General features: G+C 41.3%; 1 protein-coding gene across 1 annotated transcript in view; it reads right to left on the bottom strand.

Moving 5' to 3' along the window:
- UBXN2A (UBX domain protein 2A) overlaps nucleotides 1-15,297 on the bottom strand; it is a 52,477-nt gene extending 37,180 nt beyond the window's left edge. Inside the window, exons 1-2 of the mRNA XM_059405221.1 lie at nucleotides 15,209-15,297; nucleotides 2,202-2,254 (exon numbers count right to left, since the gene is read on the bottom strand). Of these exons, the coding sequence (XP_059261204.1) occupies nucleotides 2,202-2,242 (41 nt within the window). The 5' untranslated portion in view covers nucleotides 2,243-2,254; nucleotides 15,209-15,297. The remainder of the gene's footprint in view (nucleotides 1-2,201; nucleotides 2,255-15,208) is intronic.
- Nucleotides 15,298-15,830: the final 533 nt, after the last annotated feature.

The following is a 15,830-nucleotide window of genomic DNA, read 5'->3' as shown; positions in this document are numbered from 1 at the left end:
ATCTCACAATTATATAATTAGTATCAAATATTCATATAAAATAATAAGTTATAAAAAACAAGTAGTATTTGTTTAGTACAGAAGCATTTACTATTTTAAGTATGAAATTGCTGTCTGTCTCCTTAAATGGACATTTACCTCAAGTATTTAAAATAAATAGCATAAGGGGCGCCTGGGTGGCTCAGTGGGTTAAAGTCTCTGCCTTCAGCTCAGGTCATGATCCCAGGGTCCTGGGATCAAGCCCCGCATCAGGCTCTCTGCTCAGCAGGGAGCCTGCTTCCTCCTCTCTCTCTCTCTCTCTGCCTGCCTCTTTACCTACTTGTGATCTCTGTCAAATAAATAAATAAAATCTTTAAATAAATAAATAAATAAATAAATAAAACAGTATAATACAAAAATAAACATTTCTCCTCAGATAAGTGAATATAAAATAATCTATATTGGTAAGAACCACAGCCTTTGCACCTACCATTTACTGTGTCTCTACTACATGCTATTATTACTATTTTTAAAAGAATTTATTTTAAGGGCACCTGGGTGGCTCAGTGGGTTAAGGCCTCTGCCTATGGTTAAGGTCATGATCCCAGGGTCCTGGGATCCAGCCCCACATGGGGCTCTCTGCTCAGTGGGGCGCCTTCTTCCCTTCTTCTCTCTCTCTCTGCCTGCCTCTCTGCCTACTTGTGATCTCTCTGTCTCTCCGTCAAATAAAAAAAAAAGATTTTATTTTAGAGTCCCCTGGGTGGCTCAGTTGTTTAAGCATCCAACTGCTGATTTTGGCTCAGGATATGATCCAAGCCAAGTCCAACTCTTGATTTCAGCTCAGGTCATGATAGAAACCTTATGAGATTGAGCCCCACATGCCGCTCTGTGCTCATCAGAGAGTTGGCTTGAGAGTCTCTCTCTTTTCCCTGCTCTGAAACCCCCCATCCCATGCATTCTCTCTCTTTCTCTCTCAAATAATTAAATTGTTCACGAGCCTGAGATCAAGAGTTCGCACACTCCACCAACAGAACCATCCAGGCCCCTGTGCTAATACCGTTCTGAGTGCTTTATGCCAGCTATCTAATTCTCATAAAAACCTTTCAGGGACAAACACAGATGTACCCCCTCCCCTCTGTTATGTAGGTAAGATACAGAAGCTCAAAGGAGCTACTACCTAAGTTGCTCTAAGGCCAAAGAGGGTAGTAAAGACAGCAATGGGATTCAAACTTGGGATTTTTCTTTTCTTTTCTTTTGAAGAATTCTTTTTTTTTTTTTTTAAAGATTTTATTTATTTGACAGAGAGAAAGAGTATAAGTAGGCAGAGTGGCAGAGCAGCAGGTAGAGGAGGAGGGAGAAGCAGGCTCTCCACCGAGTAGGGAGCCCAAGGCAGGGCTCAATCCCAGGACCCTGGGATCATGACCTGAGCCAAAGGCAGCCACTTAACCAACTGAACCACCCAGGTGCCGCCAAAGCTTAGGTTTTTCTGACTCCAGAGCCTTTGTATTTCCACTACAACTCCAAGGCAATACAACATAAGAGACTAAAAAAGTGAACAGCTACTTGAATTTCTCCCTGAAACAACAGAATATGCAAACAAAGAGAAATTTAACTGTTTCAGTAACAAAACCATTTACAATGCAGCTTTGATTTAAAAAAAAAAAAATTACTTTAAGGATGCCAGGGTGGCTCAGTCATTAAGCATCTGCATTCTGCTCAGGTTATGATCCCAGGGTTCTGGAATCCAGCCCCACATCAGACACCCTGCTCCGCGGGAAGCCTACTTCCTTTCCCACACCCACAATCCCCCTACTTGTGTTCCTTCTCTGTCTGTCAAATAAATAAATAAAATCTTTTTTTTTTAATTGCATTACCAATAAAAAAAATATATTTCCATTAGCTATTTAACTGAAAGAGAATCATAATGAAAACTTACTATAGGGGCGCCTGGGTGGCTCAGTGGGTTAAAGCCTAAGCCTTCTGCTCAGGTCGTGATCCCAGAGTCCTGGGATTGAGCCCTGCATCAGGCTCTCTGTTCAGCGGGGAGCCTGCTTTCTCCTCTCTCTCTGCCTACCTCTCTGTCTACTTGTGATCTCTGTCAAGTAAATAAATAAAATCTTTAAAAAAAAAAAAAAGAAAACTTACATTTGTCAGTGAAATGCAAAAAGAGATGCTAAGAAATGCATTAATAACAAAGAAATGCAAAGTTTGAATTAACTTACCATTCTTCTTTTATACTTTCGAGATTATCTACTTCTTTCATTCTCTTGCCTTACTGCAAAAGTAAAAACAAACAAAAGCTAAAGTCCTCAACTGAGTACTTAAAGTAAATTCATTCTTATATATGCATTAATAATCTTTAACATAAACTATTAGGTATCCCCGAAGTAGTATGAAAGGGTCTTAAGAACTTATGTGACCGAACTCAAAGCTGTCATTTCCATCTACAGAGTAAAACAGAAATGAAAAATATATTTTGGGAGTCTAATAATCTTCCAACAAGAAATTTTTTTTTTCCTTTTAGAACTCTTTCTTAAGAATTATGATAAAAATTTCATTCACAAAAGTGAATGAAACATTTTTATTCTCATTCTTACAATTCAAGCAAACTGACAAGACGTACAGTACGTATACAATTCAGTGGTATGAATTACATCCACAAATGTTGTACAATCATTACCACTATCCATTTCCAAGACTCTTTCCACTTACCAAAAAGAAACTCTGTACCCATTAAAAAATAATTCTCTATTCCTCTCTCTTCCCAGGCCTGGTAACCCATATTTTACCTTCTGCCTTCATCAATTTGCCTTGTATTTCACATAAACAGAATTCTACATTTGTCCTTTTGTGTCTGGCTTATTTCACTTAACATAAATTCATTCCTTTTTATGGCTAATATTCCACTATATGTATATACATTTTGTTTACACATTCATCTGGCTTTTTTTTCAAGATTTTATTTATTAGCACTGTGCGCACACGCATGAGCAAGGGGGAGGGGCAGGGAGGAGGAGCAGCAGACTCCCTCTGAGCCGGAGACCAGATGTGGGGCTAGATCCCATGACCCTGGGATTATGACCTGAAAGGAAGGCAGACATTTAACCTACTGAGCCAGCCAGGCACCCCTACACATTCATTTGTTCGTGGACATTTCGACTGTTTACACCTCTGGCTACTGTGAATAATTCTGTATACCCACCAACAATGTACCAGGATTCTAATTTCTTCACATCCTTGCTAATATTATTTTGGTTTTTTGTATGTGTGGTTTTTTTTTTTTGTTTTGGGGGGTTTTCTTAAAGCTTTTTATTTATTTATTTATTTATTTATTTATTTATTTGACAGAGAACACAAGTAGGCAGAGAGGCGGGGGTGGGTGGGATGGACCAGGCTCCCCGCTGATCAGAGAGCCCGATACAGGGCTCGATCCCAGGACTCTGGGATCACAACCTGAGCTGAAGGCAGAGAGGCTTTAACCCACTGAGCCATCATTTTATTAAATAATTATTTTATTTATTAATTATTTTATTAAATAATACCCATCCTAATAAAGTGCATGTCATTGTGACTAGATGTTGAGCATCTTTTTTACATGTACTTATTGGCCATCTGTCTATCTTCTTTGGAGAAAATCTATTCAAGTCCTTTGCCCAATTTTTATGTATTTTGCCTGGTTTTTTTTTTTTAAGATTTTATTTATTTATTTGAGAGAGAAAGAGAGTGTGAGAGAGAGCATGAGAGGGGAGAAGCATAAGAGGGAGAAGTGACTCCCTATGGAGCTGGGAGCCCGATGCGGGACCTGATGCTGGGACTCCAGGATCATGACCTGAGCCGAAGGCAGAGGCTTAACCCACTGAGCCACCCAGGCACCCCCACTGCCTGTTGTTCTTAAGTTGCATTTTTATTTTTATTTATTTATTTATTTGACAGAGAGAGATCACAGATAGGTAGAGAGGCTGGCAGAGAGAGAGAGAGAGAGAGAGAAGCAGACTCCCCGCCGAGCAGAAAGCCCGATGTGGGACTCAATCCCAGGACCCTGAGATCATGACCTGAGCTAAAGGCAGCGGCTTAACCCACTGAGCCACCCAGGCGCCAAGCTGCATTTTTCTTGATTCAGCAAGAACTACCTTCCAGAGTTCTAACTTGGTCCTAACAGTTAATGCATGTTTTTCATGTTTCTGGGGGAACATGAACTTGCAACTGCCTATTTTCCCATTCTGCAGTGACCCTCAATATAAATTTTTTTTTTAAAGATTTTATTTATTTATTTGACAGAGAGATCACAAGTAGGTAGAGAGGCAGGCAGAAAGAGACAGGCAAGCAGGCTCCCCGCTGAGCAAAAAGCCCTATGCAGGGCTCAATCCCAGGACCCCGAGACCATAACCTGAGCTGAAGGCAGAGGCTTAACCCACCGAGCCACCAGGTGCCCCCACAATATAAATTGTTTTAGAAGATTTTATTTATTTGAGAGAGAGCATGACAGAATGATCAGTGGGGAGAAAAAGACGTGGGCTGAGCAGGGACCCCAATGTGCCCAACGTGGGGCTCAATCCCAGCATCCTGGAATCATGCATGACCTAAGCCTAAAGCAGGCGCTTAACCAACTAGCCATCCAGGCAGCCCCTCAACTTTAATTTCAAAATTTTATATTTAGATATATTTGGAACTTAATCTTAGTTACAGGGACTCCACATGACTGTTAAGTTTACTTAATAGTCCATCTTTTCCTTATTTATTACCTTTTTTTTTTTTAGATCTAAGAGTATGAACTCATGGGTTTTTTAGTCAATGAGGTTTTTTTTTTTTTTTAAGATTTTATTTATTTATTTGACAGACAGAGATCACAAGTAGGCAGAGAGGCAGGCAGAGAGAGAGGAGCCTCTGCAGGCTCCCTGCAGAGCAGAGAGTCCGATGCAGGATTCTATCCCAGGACCTGGGATCATGACCTGAGCGAAGGCAGAGGCTTTAACCCACTTAGTCACCCAGGCGCCCCTAGTCAATGAGTTATAACTCACTAATATCACCATTTATTTCAATGTTCCATTTCCCAGATTTGTCCAGTGGGGATCCCTTCAGTGCGATGTCCTTCTGATACGTATTTATCATCCTATAAGCATCTTCTTAATTTCTGGAGCAAGAATATGCTCTAGGATCATTTGTTCTTTCTCTGCCTCAGCCTTGGAAACAGACTTACCTCTAAGGAGCCATGGTTACTTTTTTCTTTTTTTTAAAGATTTACTTATTTGACACAGAGAAAGAGTACAAGCAGGGGGAGCCACAGGCAGAGGGAGAAGGAAAAGGAGGCTGCCACAGGGCTCAATCCCAGGACTCCTGGGATCTTGACCTGAGCTAAAGGCAGATGCTTAACTGACTGAGCCACACAGGCGCCGCCCCCGCCCCCCTCCTTTTTTTTTACTGTATTTAGAAATCAAGATCTGGGTGTTTGGCATGTATGTTTTTTCTACTGTGTGTTGTTTCCAGGACCTCTCAGTGGACAGATGGCTTGGACTACCTTAAACATTAATTTGTTTGCTTAGTTCTCACAATATTTTATTATAAAGGCAAAACACTAATATGGAAAGTTTGGGAAAAGAGAGAAAATAATCCATACTTTTATTACCCCTAAACTTTTGCTTCTTCCTCTCCATTTTTCATACACATTCAAATGAACTGCTAGTATATGAATGATTTTTGTTTATTTTTCATATCTATGCTGTCTTTTTCCATTCGGCTATATAAACTACTTCATAACTATTTTTAAAGGACACAAATTATCCCATTAGCCAGCTATACCATGACTACTGGGAATTTAGTTTGCTTTCAATTTTTCCTAACAAATAATAGCTACGGTGGATAAATTCTGTATATACGGCTTACTTTTTTGTTCCTTTAAATTCCCAAAAATGTGGAAAATCAGTGTGAAGACTATATGAGTATTTCTACAACATGTTAGTGTACCTTTATTTAAAAATGTAAGCATGTTTGAATAGAAGACAAATCTGCAAAATAATACCCACCAGACCCATCCTAAAGCTATGAGAAAGAGAAAATGGCCACAAGAAGCAATCCACTGCTACCATGTAAAAAGCTCTCTCTCAAAAAAAGAAAAAGTCTCCAATGTATTTGGAGGTACTTAATCTGGTAACTAAGGATCTAGTGAAGCAGCCTTTCACCAGATAGAAAAATCCGTCTGAATGATCTCAGGGCCCGCTAATGGAGCTGGGCCAAAAACCATAGCAATTTGTGTTGAGCACTAATTCCCCACTTAGCCTTTGTTTTGTTAAGAATTAATGAAGGATAGTGGGCTCTGCTCTGGAAAATATCCCCTAAAGTTGTTTTAGACACCTCTAGCTTTAATTATGAATTGAATATAAATTGATAGCAGATTTATTTCTTAACCTTTTCATGAGAAAATTGTGAAGAACTCTGAAAGACAAGGGGAAACAGAAAGGCGAGGAAAAAGGAGGAAATGCAAAGGGGCTGAGGAGTGAGTGTGGAATACCAAGCGAGGAGGGACAGCACCATCAATGGCATTCCAGACTCTCGGCCTTGTAGCTCGAGGGTAGGGTAGGAGTCACTAGAGCCACAGCACCCAAGACTATGGCATCCAACAACTAAGGCAAACTGGATGTCTCTACTCTGTCGAGTGTTTCTATTTCTAAAAGACTTTTTTTCCTTCCAGGAATGCTTTTCAAATTATTCTCTAAACTTAAAAATGCAAAGAGACCATTTCATTCAAAGAATCTTGCTCAATATTAATTTTATGGAAGGCATCTGATTAGGCATTAGATTTACCAAGTAATAAATCAGAGAAGAAGATTTTTTGTATCAATAATTTATACAGATTATAAAATTCATAGATTAGATTATATGTAAACTATATGCTTTAAAAATGCAGCCATTAGGGGCGCCTGGGTGGCTCGGTGGGTGAATAAGCCCCTGCCTTCAGCTCAGGTCATGATCTCAGGGTCCTGGGATGGAGCCCCACATCAGGCTCTCTGCTCAGCAAAGAGCTCTCTGCCTGCCTCTCTGCCTAGTTGTGATCTCTCTCTCTGTTAAATAAATAAGTAAAATCTTTAAAAAATATATATTTTTAAATGCAGCCATTAAAAATGATTGTTAAATACAAGACACAGTATTATCAATGTTCTTTCAAGTTTACAATGTTTATTACATTTATTGGATAAATACAAGCCCCATCTTTGAACTGGGGATGGACCTGAGGTCTAAAGGAAAAGAAAAAAAAAAGAAAATAGTGTATATTTTTACTTATTTTTACTTATCTTTCATTATGTTATAGTCACAAACTACTAATGAATTGTTTTTACTTGTTTTATGACACCAATAGAGAACGAAGATGACCTTAGAGTCAAACCAACTTGTAATGGAATTCTGACTACATCATTTTTGAGCTGGGTGACTTTGTTGTTATTCACCTCTCTAACCCTAAACCTGTAACATGGAGATGATTTTCATCCTCATAAGGTTGTTTTGAGGACTCAAATAAATACTAAGAATACAATAATGTTTGCTCCTTTCTCTTTTCCTGTTACTTCTTTACTTATTGTAAAGAAAACATATGAGCTAAAACCATTAAGAGAGGGGCGCCTGGGTGGCTCAGCGGGTTAAAGCCTCTGCCTTCGGCTCGGATCCTGATGCCAGCGTCCTGGGATTGAGCCCCGCATGGAGTCCCGCATCTGCTCTCTGCTCAGCAGGGAGCCTGCTTCCCTTCCTCTCTCTCTGCATGCCTCTCTGTCTACTTGTAATCTCTGTCAAATATATAAAATCTTTTAAAAAAATAAACAAATAAATAAAAATAAAACCATTAAGAGGATATGAGAAAGTAAGGGGGGGGCCAAACATAAGAAAGCTAAAATGGTTATCTATCCTAATAGCAATATTTAAGGCAATGTTCAAAAATAACTCCAACTGTACACGTTGTTTAGAAATATGATTGTGGGACGCCCGGGTGGCTCAGTTGGTTAAGCGGCTGCCTTCGGCCCAGGTCGTGATCCCAGCATCCTGGGATCGAGTCCCACATTGGGCTCCTTGCTCAGCGTGTTCACTCTGACAAATAAATAAAATCTTTAAAAAATATATATATGATTTTAAGTAACAGAAAAAACAGCTATGAGTTCAAAGCCGTTGTACTTAGCGAAAGGGAATGGGAGCATTTTTAGTTTTCTAACACTACTATCTTTTAAAATATATGTATATGTTATTCTATTTTTTTTTCTAAGATTTTATTTATTTATTTGTCAGAGTGAGCACAGGCAGAGTGGCAGGCAGAGGCAGATGGAGAAGCAGGCTCCCACTGAGCAAGGAGCCCGATGTGGGACTCGATCCCAGGACGCTGGGATCATGACCCAAGCCGAAGGCAGTGGCTCAACCAACTGAGCCACCCAGGCGTCCCTATATTATTCTAATTTTTTAAAACTGCAAAGCAAAATCAAATTAAAAACATATTCAGAAAAGCAGAATTTCATGTCCACTAATTTTTTTCTCCTAAGACTTTGTCCTTCAAATTTCATATTTCTAAACCTTTATTTAATTGCTTCCCTTTAAAATTCTTCCCTTTCAAACATACACAAAATAGAGAAAAATATAAACAGCCATCTCAACCAGTCAGATGTCAGGGAAGTTTTCATTTTGACTTACTTACTTTTTTTTTTTTTTAAAGAAATAAAGCATTATGAAATGCCTGGGTGGCTGCTGGTTGGGTGTCTGACCTGATTTTGGCTTGGGTCATGGTCTCAGGGCTGTGGGATGGAGTCTCACATAGGGCTCCGGGTTCAGTGCAAGTCTGCTTGTTCTTCTCCCTCTGCTCCTCCCACTGCTCCAGCATGCTCAGGCTCTCTCTCAAATAAATAAATAAAATCCTTTTTAAAAAGGGCATTACAGAATTGAAAACTAATTCAGGTAAAAATATTTAATAAATGGTATGTCTTTAAAAAAATGGTATGTCTTAAATATGTGCATTTTATTGCATATTAATTATACATTAAAAGCATTAAAAATGTGTATTTATTCAGCACCTACTATATACCAGGTATGATTCTAGGTGCTTGGGATACATACAGAACCAAGTAGACAAAGATTCCAACCGTTGAGGACATTATATCCTGGTGGGTACTGTTTCTAACATTATTTTCAACTACTCTAACATAATCCCTTAGTTTAGATATGATCTTTACTGTGTCATAAACATAACATGTTTATAACACTTCTTTGTTCATAATGTAACCAGCCTTCTGGGTATTCAAATCCTAATTATCCTTCAAGTCCCACAACTATCATAAAGGTAAAATATTAAATCGATATTAATATTCTTCTCCTAAATCGTAGTTTTTGGTATTTAAATCATATTTTCTGAGACTGTTTACTGTTGTCTCTTTTACCTTTTTTAGCTGGATCTAAGATCCTTGAGGACATGTATTATGACTTACACATTTCCTGTTTTTTCCACACTGCCTTGCCAAGTGCAAAACCAAGAGGAGCCATCCCTGAAGTATTTTGCTACGTTTCCCTTTAACAGGTTATTGTTTTCCAGCAAATCGCTAATATCTTTCATTATGTTATAGTCACAAACTACTAATGAATTGTTTTTACTTGTTTTATGACACCAACAGAGAACGAAGATGACCTTAGAGTCAAACCAACTTGTAATGGAATTCTGACTACATCATTTTTGAGCTGGGTGACTGTTATTATTCACCTCTCTAACCCTAAACCTGTAACATGGAGATGATTTTCATCCTCATAAGGTTGTTTTGAGGACTCAATTAAATACTAAGAATACAATAATGTTTGCTCCTTTCTCTTTTCCTGTTACTCTGTCATAATCTGTTACAAGGATCAGTTAAGAAACATCTTCAGGCTTACACTAAAGTTTTAATTTCGACACAGCTTTGAACTTTTAGTTTAGGGGTTTGTTTTTATTCTTTTATTTGACAGAGAGAGAGACCACAAGGAGGAAGGAGAGGACGTGGCGGGGAGGGAAAGCAGGCCTCCTGCTGAGCAGAGAGCCTGAGACAGGGCTCCATCCCCAGACCCTGAGATCATGACCTCAGCAGAAGGCAGAAACCCACTGAGCCACCCAGGCGCTCCCAGGGGTTTGTTTTTGTTTTTTGAAGCACTTACTTTAAACCATGTTAAGTTTATTTTTTATTATTATTTTTTAACTTAAATTCAATTAATTAACATATAACAGATTACTGATTCAGAGGTAGGTAGAGCTCAATGATTCATCAGTCTTATATAATACCCAGTGCTCATTATATCACACGCCCTCCTTAATGTCCATCACCCAGTTACCCCATCCCCCCACCCATCTCCCCTCCAGCAGCCCTCAGTTTGTTTCCTATGATTAAGAGTCTCTTATGGTGGGGCACTTGGGTGGCTGGGCTGATCTTGAAACTGGGATGGAGCCCGACATCCGGCTCTCTACTAGGAAGAGAATCTAGGAAGGGATTCTGTGCTAGGAAGGGAATCTGCCTCTCCCTCTCCCTCTGCGTGCCACTCACTCACCCTCTCTGTGTCAAATAAAAATAAAATAAAATCTTTAGTAAAAAAAAGTCTCTTATGGTTTTTCTCCTTCTCTGATTTCATCTTATTTTATTTTTTCCTCTCTTCCCCTAGGATCCTGTTTTGTTTTTTAAATTCCACCTTCCAGTGAGGTCATGGGATAATTGCCTTTCTCTGATTTACTTTGATCTTTTAGTTTTGATTTCACTAATTAAACCTTTTAAAACCTTTATCTATTTACTGAACCTCTATGTGCAAGGCACTGGTTTAGAATTAATGAAAGAAGGGTAAATAGGACAGATACAGTCGCCTAGGGATTTACAAACTAACAAGAAAAATATACTAAATTAATAAATATACTGAGTAAATATACTGAATTAGCAAATGGCATAGAATTACAAAGTAAAGGCGCCTGGGTGGCTCAGTGGGTTAAGCCGCTGCCTTGGGCTCAGGTCATGATCTCAGAGTCGTGGGATTGAGTCCCGCATTGGGCTCTCTGCTCAGCGAGGAGCCTGCTTCCCTCTCTCTCTCTGCCTGCCTCTCTGTCTACTTGTGATCTCTCTCGGTCAAATAAATAAATAAAATCGTTAAAAAAAAAATTACAAAGTAAAAACCAACTCTAAGATGGACCTAAAGTCATTATTTAAAGAGTCATCAGAGGTGCCCAGGTGGCTCAGTGAGTTAAGCCTCTGCTTTCAGCTCAGGTCATAATCTCAGGATCCTAGGATCCAGCCTGTATCAGGTTCTCTGTTGAGCGGGGAGCCTGCTTCTCCCCCTCACTCTGCCTGCCTCTCTGCCTACTTGTAATCTGTCAAATAAATAAATAAAATCTTAAAAAAAAAAAAAAAGGTCATCATTATTTTAGGTTATTTATCATAAATGAGTAATATGCAATAAACCATGTAAAATCTATTTGTGTCAGCTGAGTCAACTACAGTCATCACAGTCATGTGACACAAATGAACCTAAGTCACGCACTGTACTACAGAGAATATAAAAAGCCATCTGACAAATGTCTGTCACCAGCATGAAGCTTGGTATTAGAAGAGACAGATGAGTAGAATTTCCTTCATTTCACTTCAGTTTCCTTCCAATTAGTACCACTACCATCTTATATTTTTACTGTGTATCACAGTTTACCAAACACCTTCCCAATTATTATCCCACTTACTCCCAACAACTGCAGTGATAAAATCAGTCAGGAGAGAGACTAGACTGAGCTTTCTGGAACATATCCATTGGAAAAAAAAATCCAGTCAAAATAGATTCAGACTGGTAAGAATGTATACATTAGAATTCAAGCAGAAAAAATCTGCATATTACCAATTGTACTTATTTTTGTAAACACACATGACAGACTGCATTTTTTTTTAAGATTAAAGTATATAAAGATATACCATGGAGTATGCTATCTTTGTGTAGAAGTTGAAGTTTCTCCTTAAGGATAAAGCCATTCCTGGCATTAAACACAGCACAAAGGAACTCACGGATCACATTTCCAATGTGGAGTCCTTTTCACCTACACTTATGGAATGGGGGAGTGCCTCCAAGAGCAAACAAATCACAGTAGCATCAAAATCAAACACTTCAAAAGATACTTTGTGTATTTAAAGAATTCTAGTTTACTATTAAATAATAAATGAAAAATTTTGGAAAGTTTCAGCTTATCTTTGTTGCCATCAGAATAACTGAAAATACTTTCTTGTCTTCTAGAAAAACTGTTAATGAGAAAGTTAAATACCCCTAAGGACCAAAGTGTTAAGTGACAAGAGTAACTGGGGAAAGGGGCACTTGAGCAGAGTCTGTCAAAGTCTCTAAGGCTGCCATCCTTTGACACCAAGACATTTTCATTCCAGGGCTCCACTCTGAAGTGTTATCTACCTTGCAAAACTGAGAGCAAACACAAATTCCCTTAGAAAACTCGCCAGAGGGGCGCCTGGGTGGCTCAGTGGGTTAAAGCCTCTGCCTTCGGCTTGTGTCATGATCCCAGGGTCCTAGGATCGAGCCCCACATCGGGCTCTCTGCTCAGCAGGAAACCTGCTTCCTCCTCTCTCTGCCTGCTTCTCTGCCTACCTGTGATCTCTGTCAAATAAATAAATAAAATCTTAAAAAAAAGAAAACTTGCCACAATTTCTCTGAAAGACTAAACATAAAATTATTAGCAGAGTGAGGAGAGATCAACTATGTTCCCTTAGAATATTGCTCTCTCTACACAGCCACAACTCTTGGCCCAAATATGATCTCTTGGTGGTTTCCTCACTCCATTCTTGCCCCCACCTCAAGGCAGTTTCTACACAGGAGTCAGGATGCCCTTTTCAAAAAGATAAACAAATAAACTACCTCCAACAGGGGATTTGAGATCAAGAGTCTCATACTCTACCACTAGGCCAGCCAGATGTGACTTTTTTGAATAAGACACAAATTTGAGGGTTCCCTGCTCAGCGGGTAGCCTGCTTCTCCCTTTCCCTCTGCCCCTCTGCCTGCTTGTGCTCTCTGTCAAATAAATAAATAAAATGTTAAAAAAATAATAATAATAACAAATTTGACGGAAACTTCCCGGCTTAAAACTTTCAATGACCATTCACTGCTCTTCAAGTAAGGTCCAAATATTCTGGGTTAATATTATAGAGAAGTTCACTGTACTGTTAGCTCATCACATTTGAATAGTGTGAAAATTTCACCATAAAGCTTTAAGGTAAAGGAAAAAAAAAGTCAGTCCCAAATTCTTAACACTGCTTAAAAGACCTGGCATTATCTCTCATGCCCTCTTTTGCATTCCACACTAAATTCCACTTGCTTTGACCTTTCAGTTCCTTAAATTTCCCTAACCTTCCTCTGGGGAACCTATTTCCTTCGCCCAGACCTTTCTTCCCTCCTTTGGGGGGCCACCTTTCACCAATTCCTATTTACCCATAACATCTTAGTTGGAAGATTACTTTCCTAAGAAAACTTTAACTGATTTCCCAAGCTGGTTATCCCCTTTTTACTGTTCTCACAATATACTATATTCTTCCTTTTTAAGCTTCTGTCTAGGTTTACTGGCATTTACAGTGGAGCCTTGAATAATACAGGTTTGAAATGCACCAAGTCTACTTTATGTGAAGATTTTCTTCTACAAATACAGTTATCTCTAAATAGTGCATTTATAAATGTACTATCTATAAGCATAGCATATTATAAATGTCCTACATATAGTACATTGTAAATGTATTTTCTCTTATGATGATTTTCTCCATAATATTTTCTTTCCTCTAGCTTACTTTATTATTAAGCACACAGCAGAATACATATAACATACAAAATACGTGTTAACTGGCTTTAAGGCTTTCAGTCAATACCAGGCTATAAGTAGTTAAGTTTTGGGGGACTCAGAATTCATACACAGATTCTCCAACTGTGTGGGGGCTGGCACCCCTAACACTGCCACCCACTCACACTGCTCAAGGGTCAAATGATGAGATTTGTGTTAAAAAAAAAAAAAAAAATTTACAAGAGTCACCATGTTGTCATGGCCACTCACCAAACAGTAGGTACTAAAAGAAATTTGAATAAATTAAGTAATTAACATTAAGCACTGAGTAACTTAAGTATGCGTGTGTACACCACAGTGCAAGGCTAAGAGTCAGTACCCAACAAGTAGGAGTTTCTGTTAATACTGCATTCGGCCTCGTATCATTACTACTTGCTTGCTTAATTAATCACTCTCTCCATCCTGCACACCATCCTGCACAACATCTCGTTTTTGGACGCCATCAGCGCCTAGCACTAACCTCATTGATATAAATAGATGCTCAAATATTCACCGAATTTAACTGCCTTTAAAATCAATACGCCTTCCGGCATATTTACACACCAGACGTAACATCAACTTTTAAGGCGTCTTCCCCCTTTAAAAACTAAACCGTAATTTAAAAACACGTGAAACACTCCCCAAACACACCTGAGCCATGACTTTGAAATACGGAGGCCGATTTTCACGTCGTTCATACAATGTCATACTTTACAGTTCCACACGGACATCCATAAAGACTGTCCGATTCCTATCCTTATTTTCCGTGATCTCAAGTGATGTACGGAAGCAGCCAGGCTGGACAACACCCTAACGTTCCTTACCGCTAACGAGACACTGCGAGTATAAAGGCGCGCGCGCGCACACACACACACACACACACACACACACACACAAAATGAAACTGGGAAAGACGCAAACTCGAAACCTACGAAGAGACTGTCGGGGGAGACTCGGTGGTGAAGCGACCCGAGAAACGGCCACCCCAAACAGACGTGCCTGGTACTTCTGCACCGTGCTCCTGCAGCGCACGCCTTTGGAAACCGGGGCATAGTGCGCCTAACTTGAAGTTTCCAACCCCCCCACCCCAACCCCGAACGGAAGCCCTCGGCGGTGCCGGCTCGGAGGTCGCCACCACGCAGGAAGCGAGCACAGGACGCAGGCCGGAGACGCGGCTCACCTGAACTGGCCAGGAGTCTCGCCCCAGCCGCCGCCTCCAGCGTCAACGAAACCGCCCGGACCCCGGGCTCACCGATACCGAGACCGTCTAGAGCGCTGCGGCTCCGCACGACCCAACGACACCCTAACCCGGGACAGCGCCCCGCCTGGGAAAAAACGCCCGCCCGCGGCCGGCGGGGAGCGGACGTCCCAGCCCCTCACCCGCCGAACGCGGCGCGGCCCCAGCGCACTCACCTCTGGGCGCGGCCGCTGGAGGGGGCCGCGCCGCGCTGTCGCCTCGCGGCCTGGTCCTCGGTTCGCTCCGGGGCCGCGGGCGCCACCGCCGCTGCCGGGCCGGAGCCCCTCAGACTGGGAGCGCCGCCGCCCCCAGACCCGCGGAGGCTCGCGGGCCGCGCCGCTGGGACCCGGCCCGCCTCTCCGGGTCTCCGCCGCCGGGCGCCGAGCGCGCGCCGGGCAGGCTCCGCGCAGGCCCGGGAGCGCGCGCGGTGGGTGGGGGGGCGGGGCCGGTTGGCTTCGCCGCGGCCGTCGCCTCCTCAGCCCTTAGCTGACGCGCGGTAATGGCGGCAGTCTCCTGCCTGCAGCCGGCGGTGTCGCTGGCCGCCTTCTCACCCGGCCCCGAAAATGCTGGGAGCGAGGTGTGGGCTCAAAGAATAGCCCAGCGTCTACTTACCTCTGTACCTCCGCAGCCTGCGATTGAGTCCGCGGAGAGATGTCCCTGCATTGTGACAACGTAGAACTTAACCCGAGCCCTGTGATTCTGGAAAGCGACGTTGAAAGAAATCCCCCCACCCTTTTGTGCTCCCGAAAGGATTTACTGCAAGGAACCACCCTTCCCGGTGTAACTCAGATATGACTC

Source organism: Mustela nigripes, chromosome 7, assembly GCF_022355385.1.
Source record: "Mustela nigripes isolate SB6536 chromosome 7, MUSNIG.SB6536, whole genome shotgun sequence".
Taxonomy (NCBI): Eukaryota; Metazoa; Chordata; class Mammalia; order Carnivora; family Mustelidae; genus Mustela; species Mustela nigripes.
The sequence above is the reverse complement of the archived record's forward strand: the minus strand, read 5'-3'. Positions and strand labels throughout refer to the sequence as shown.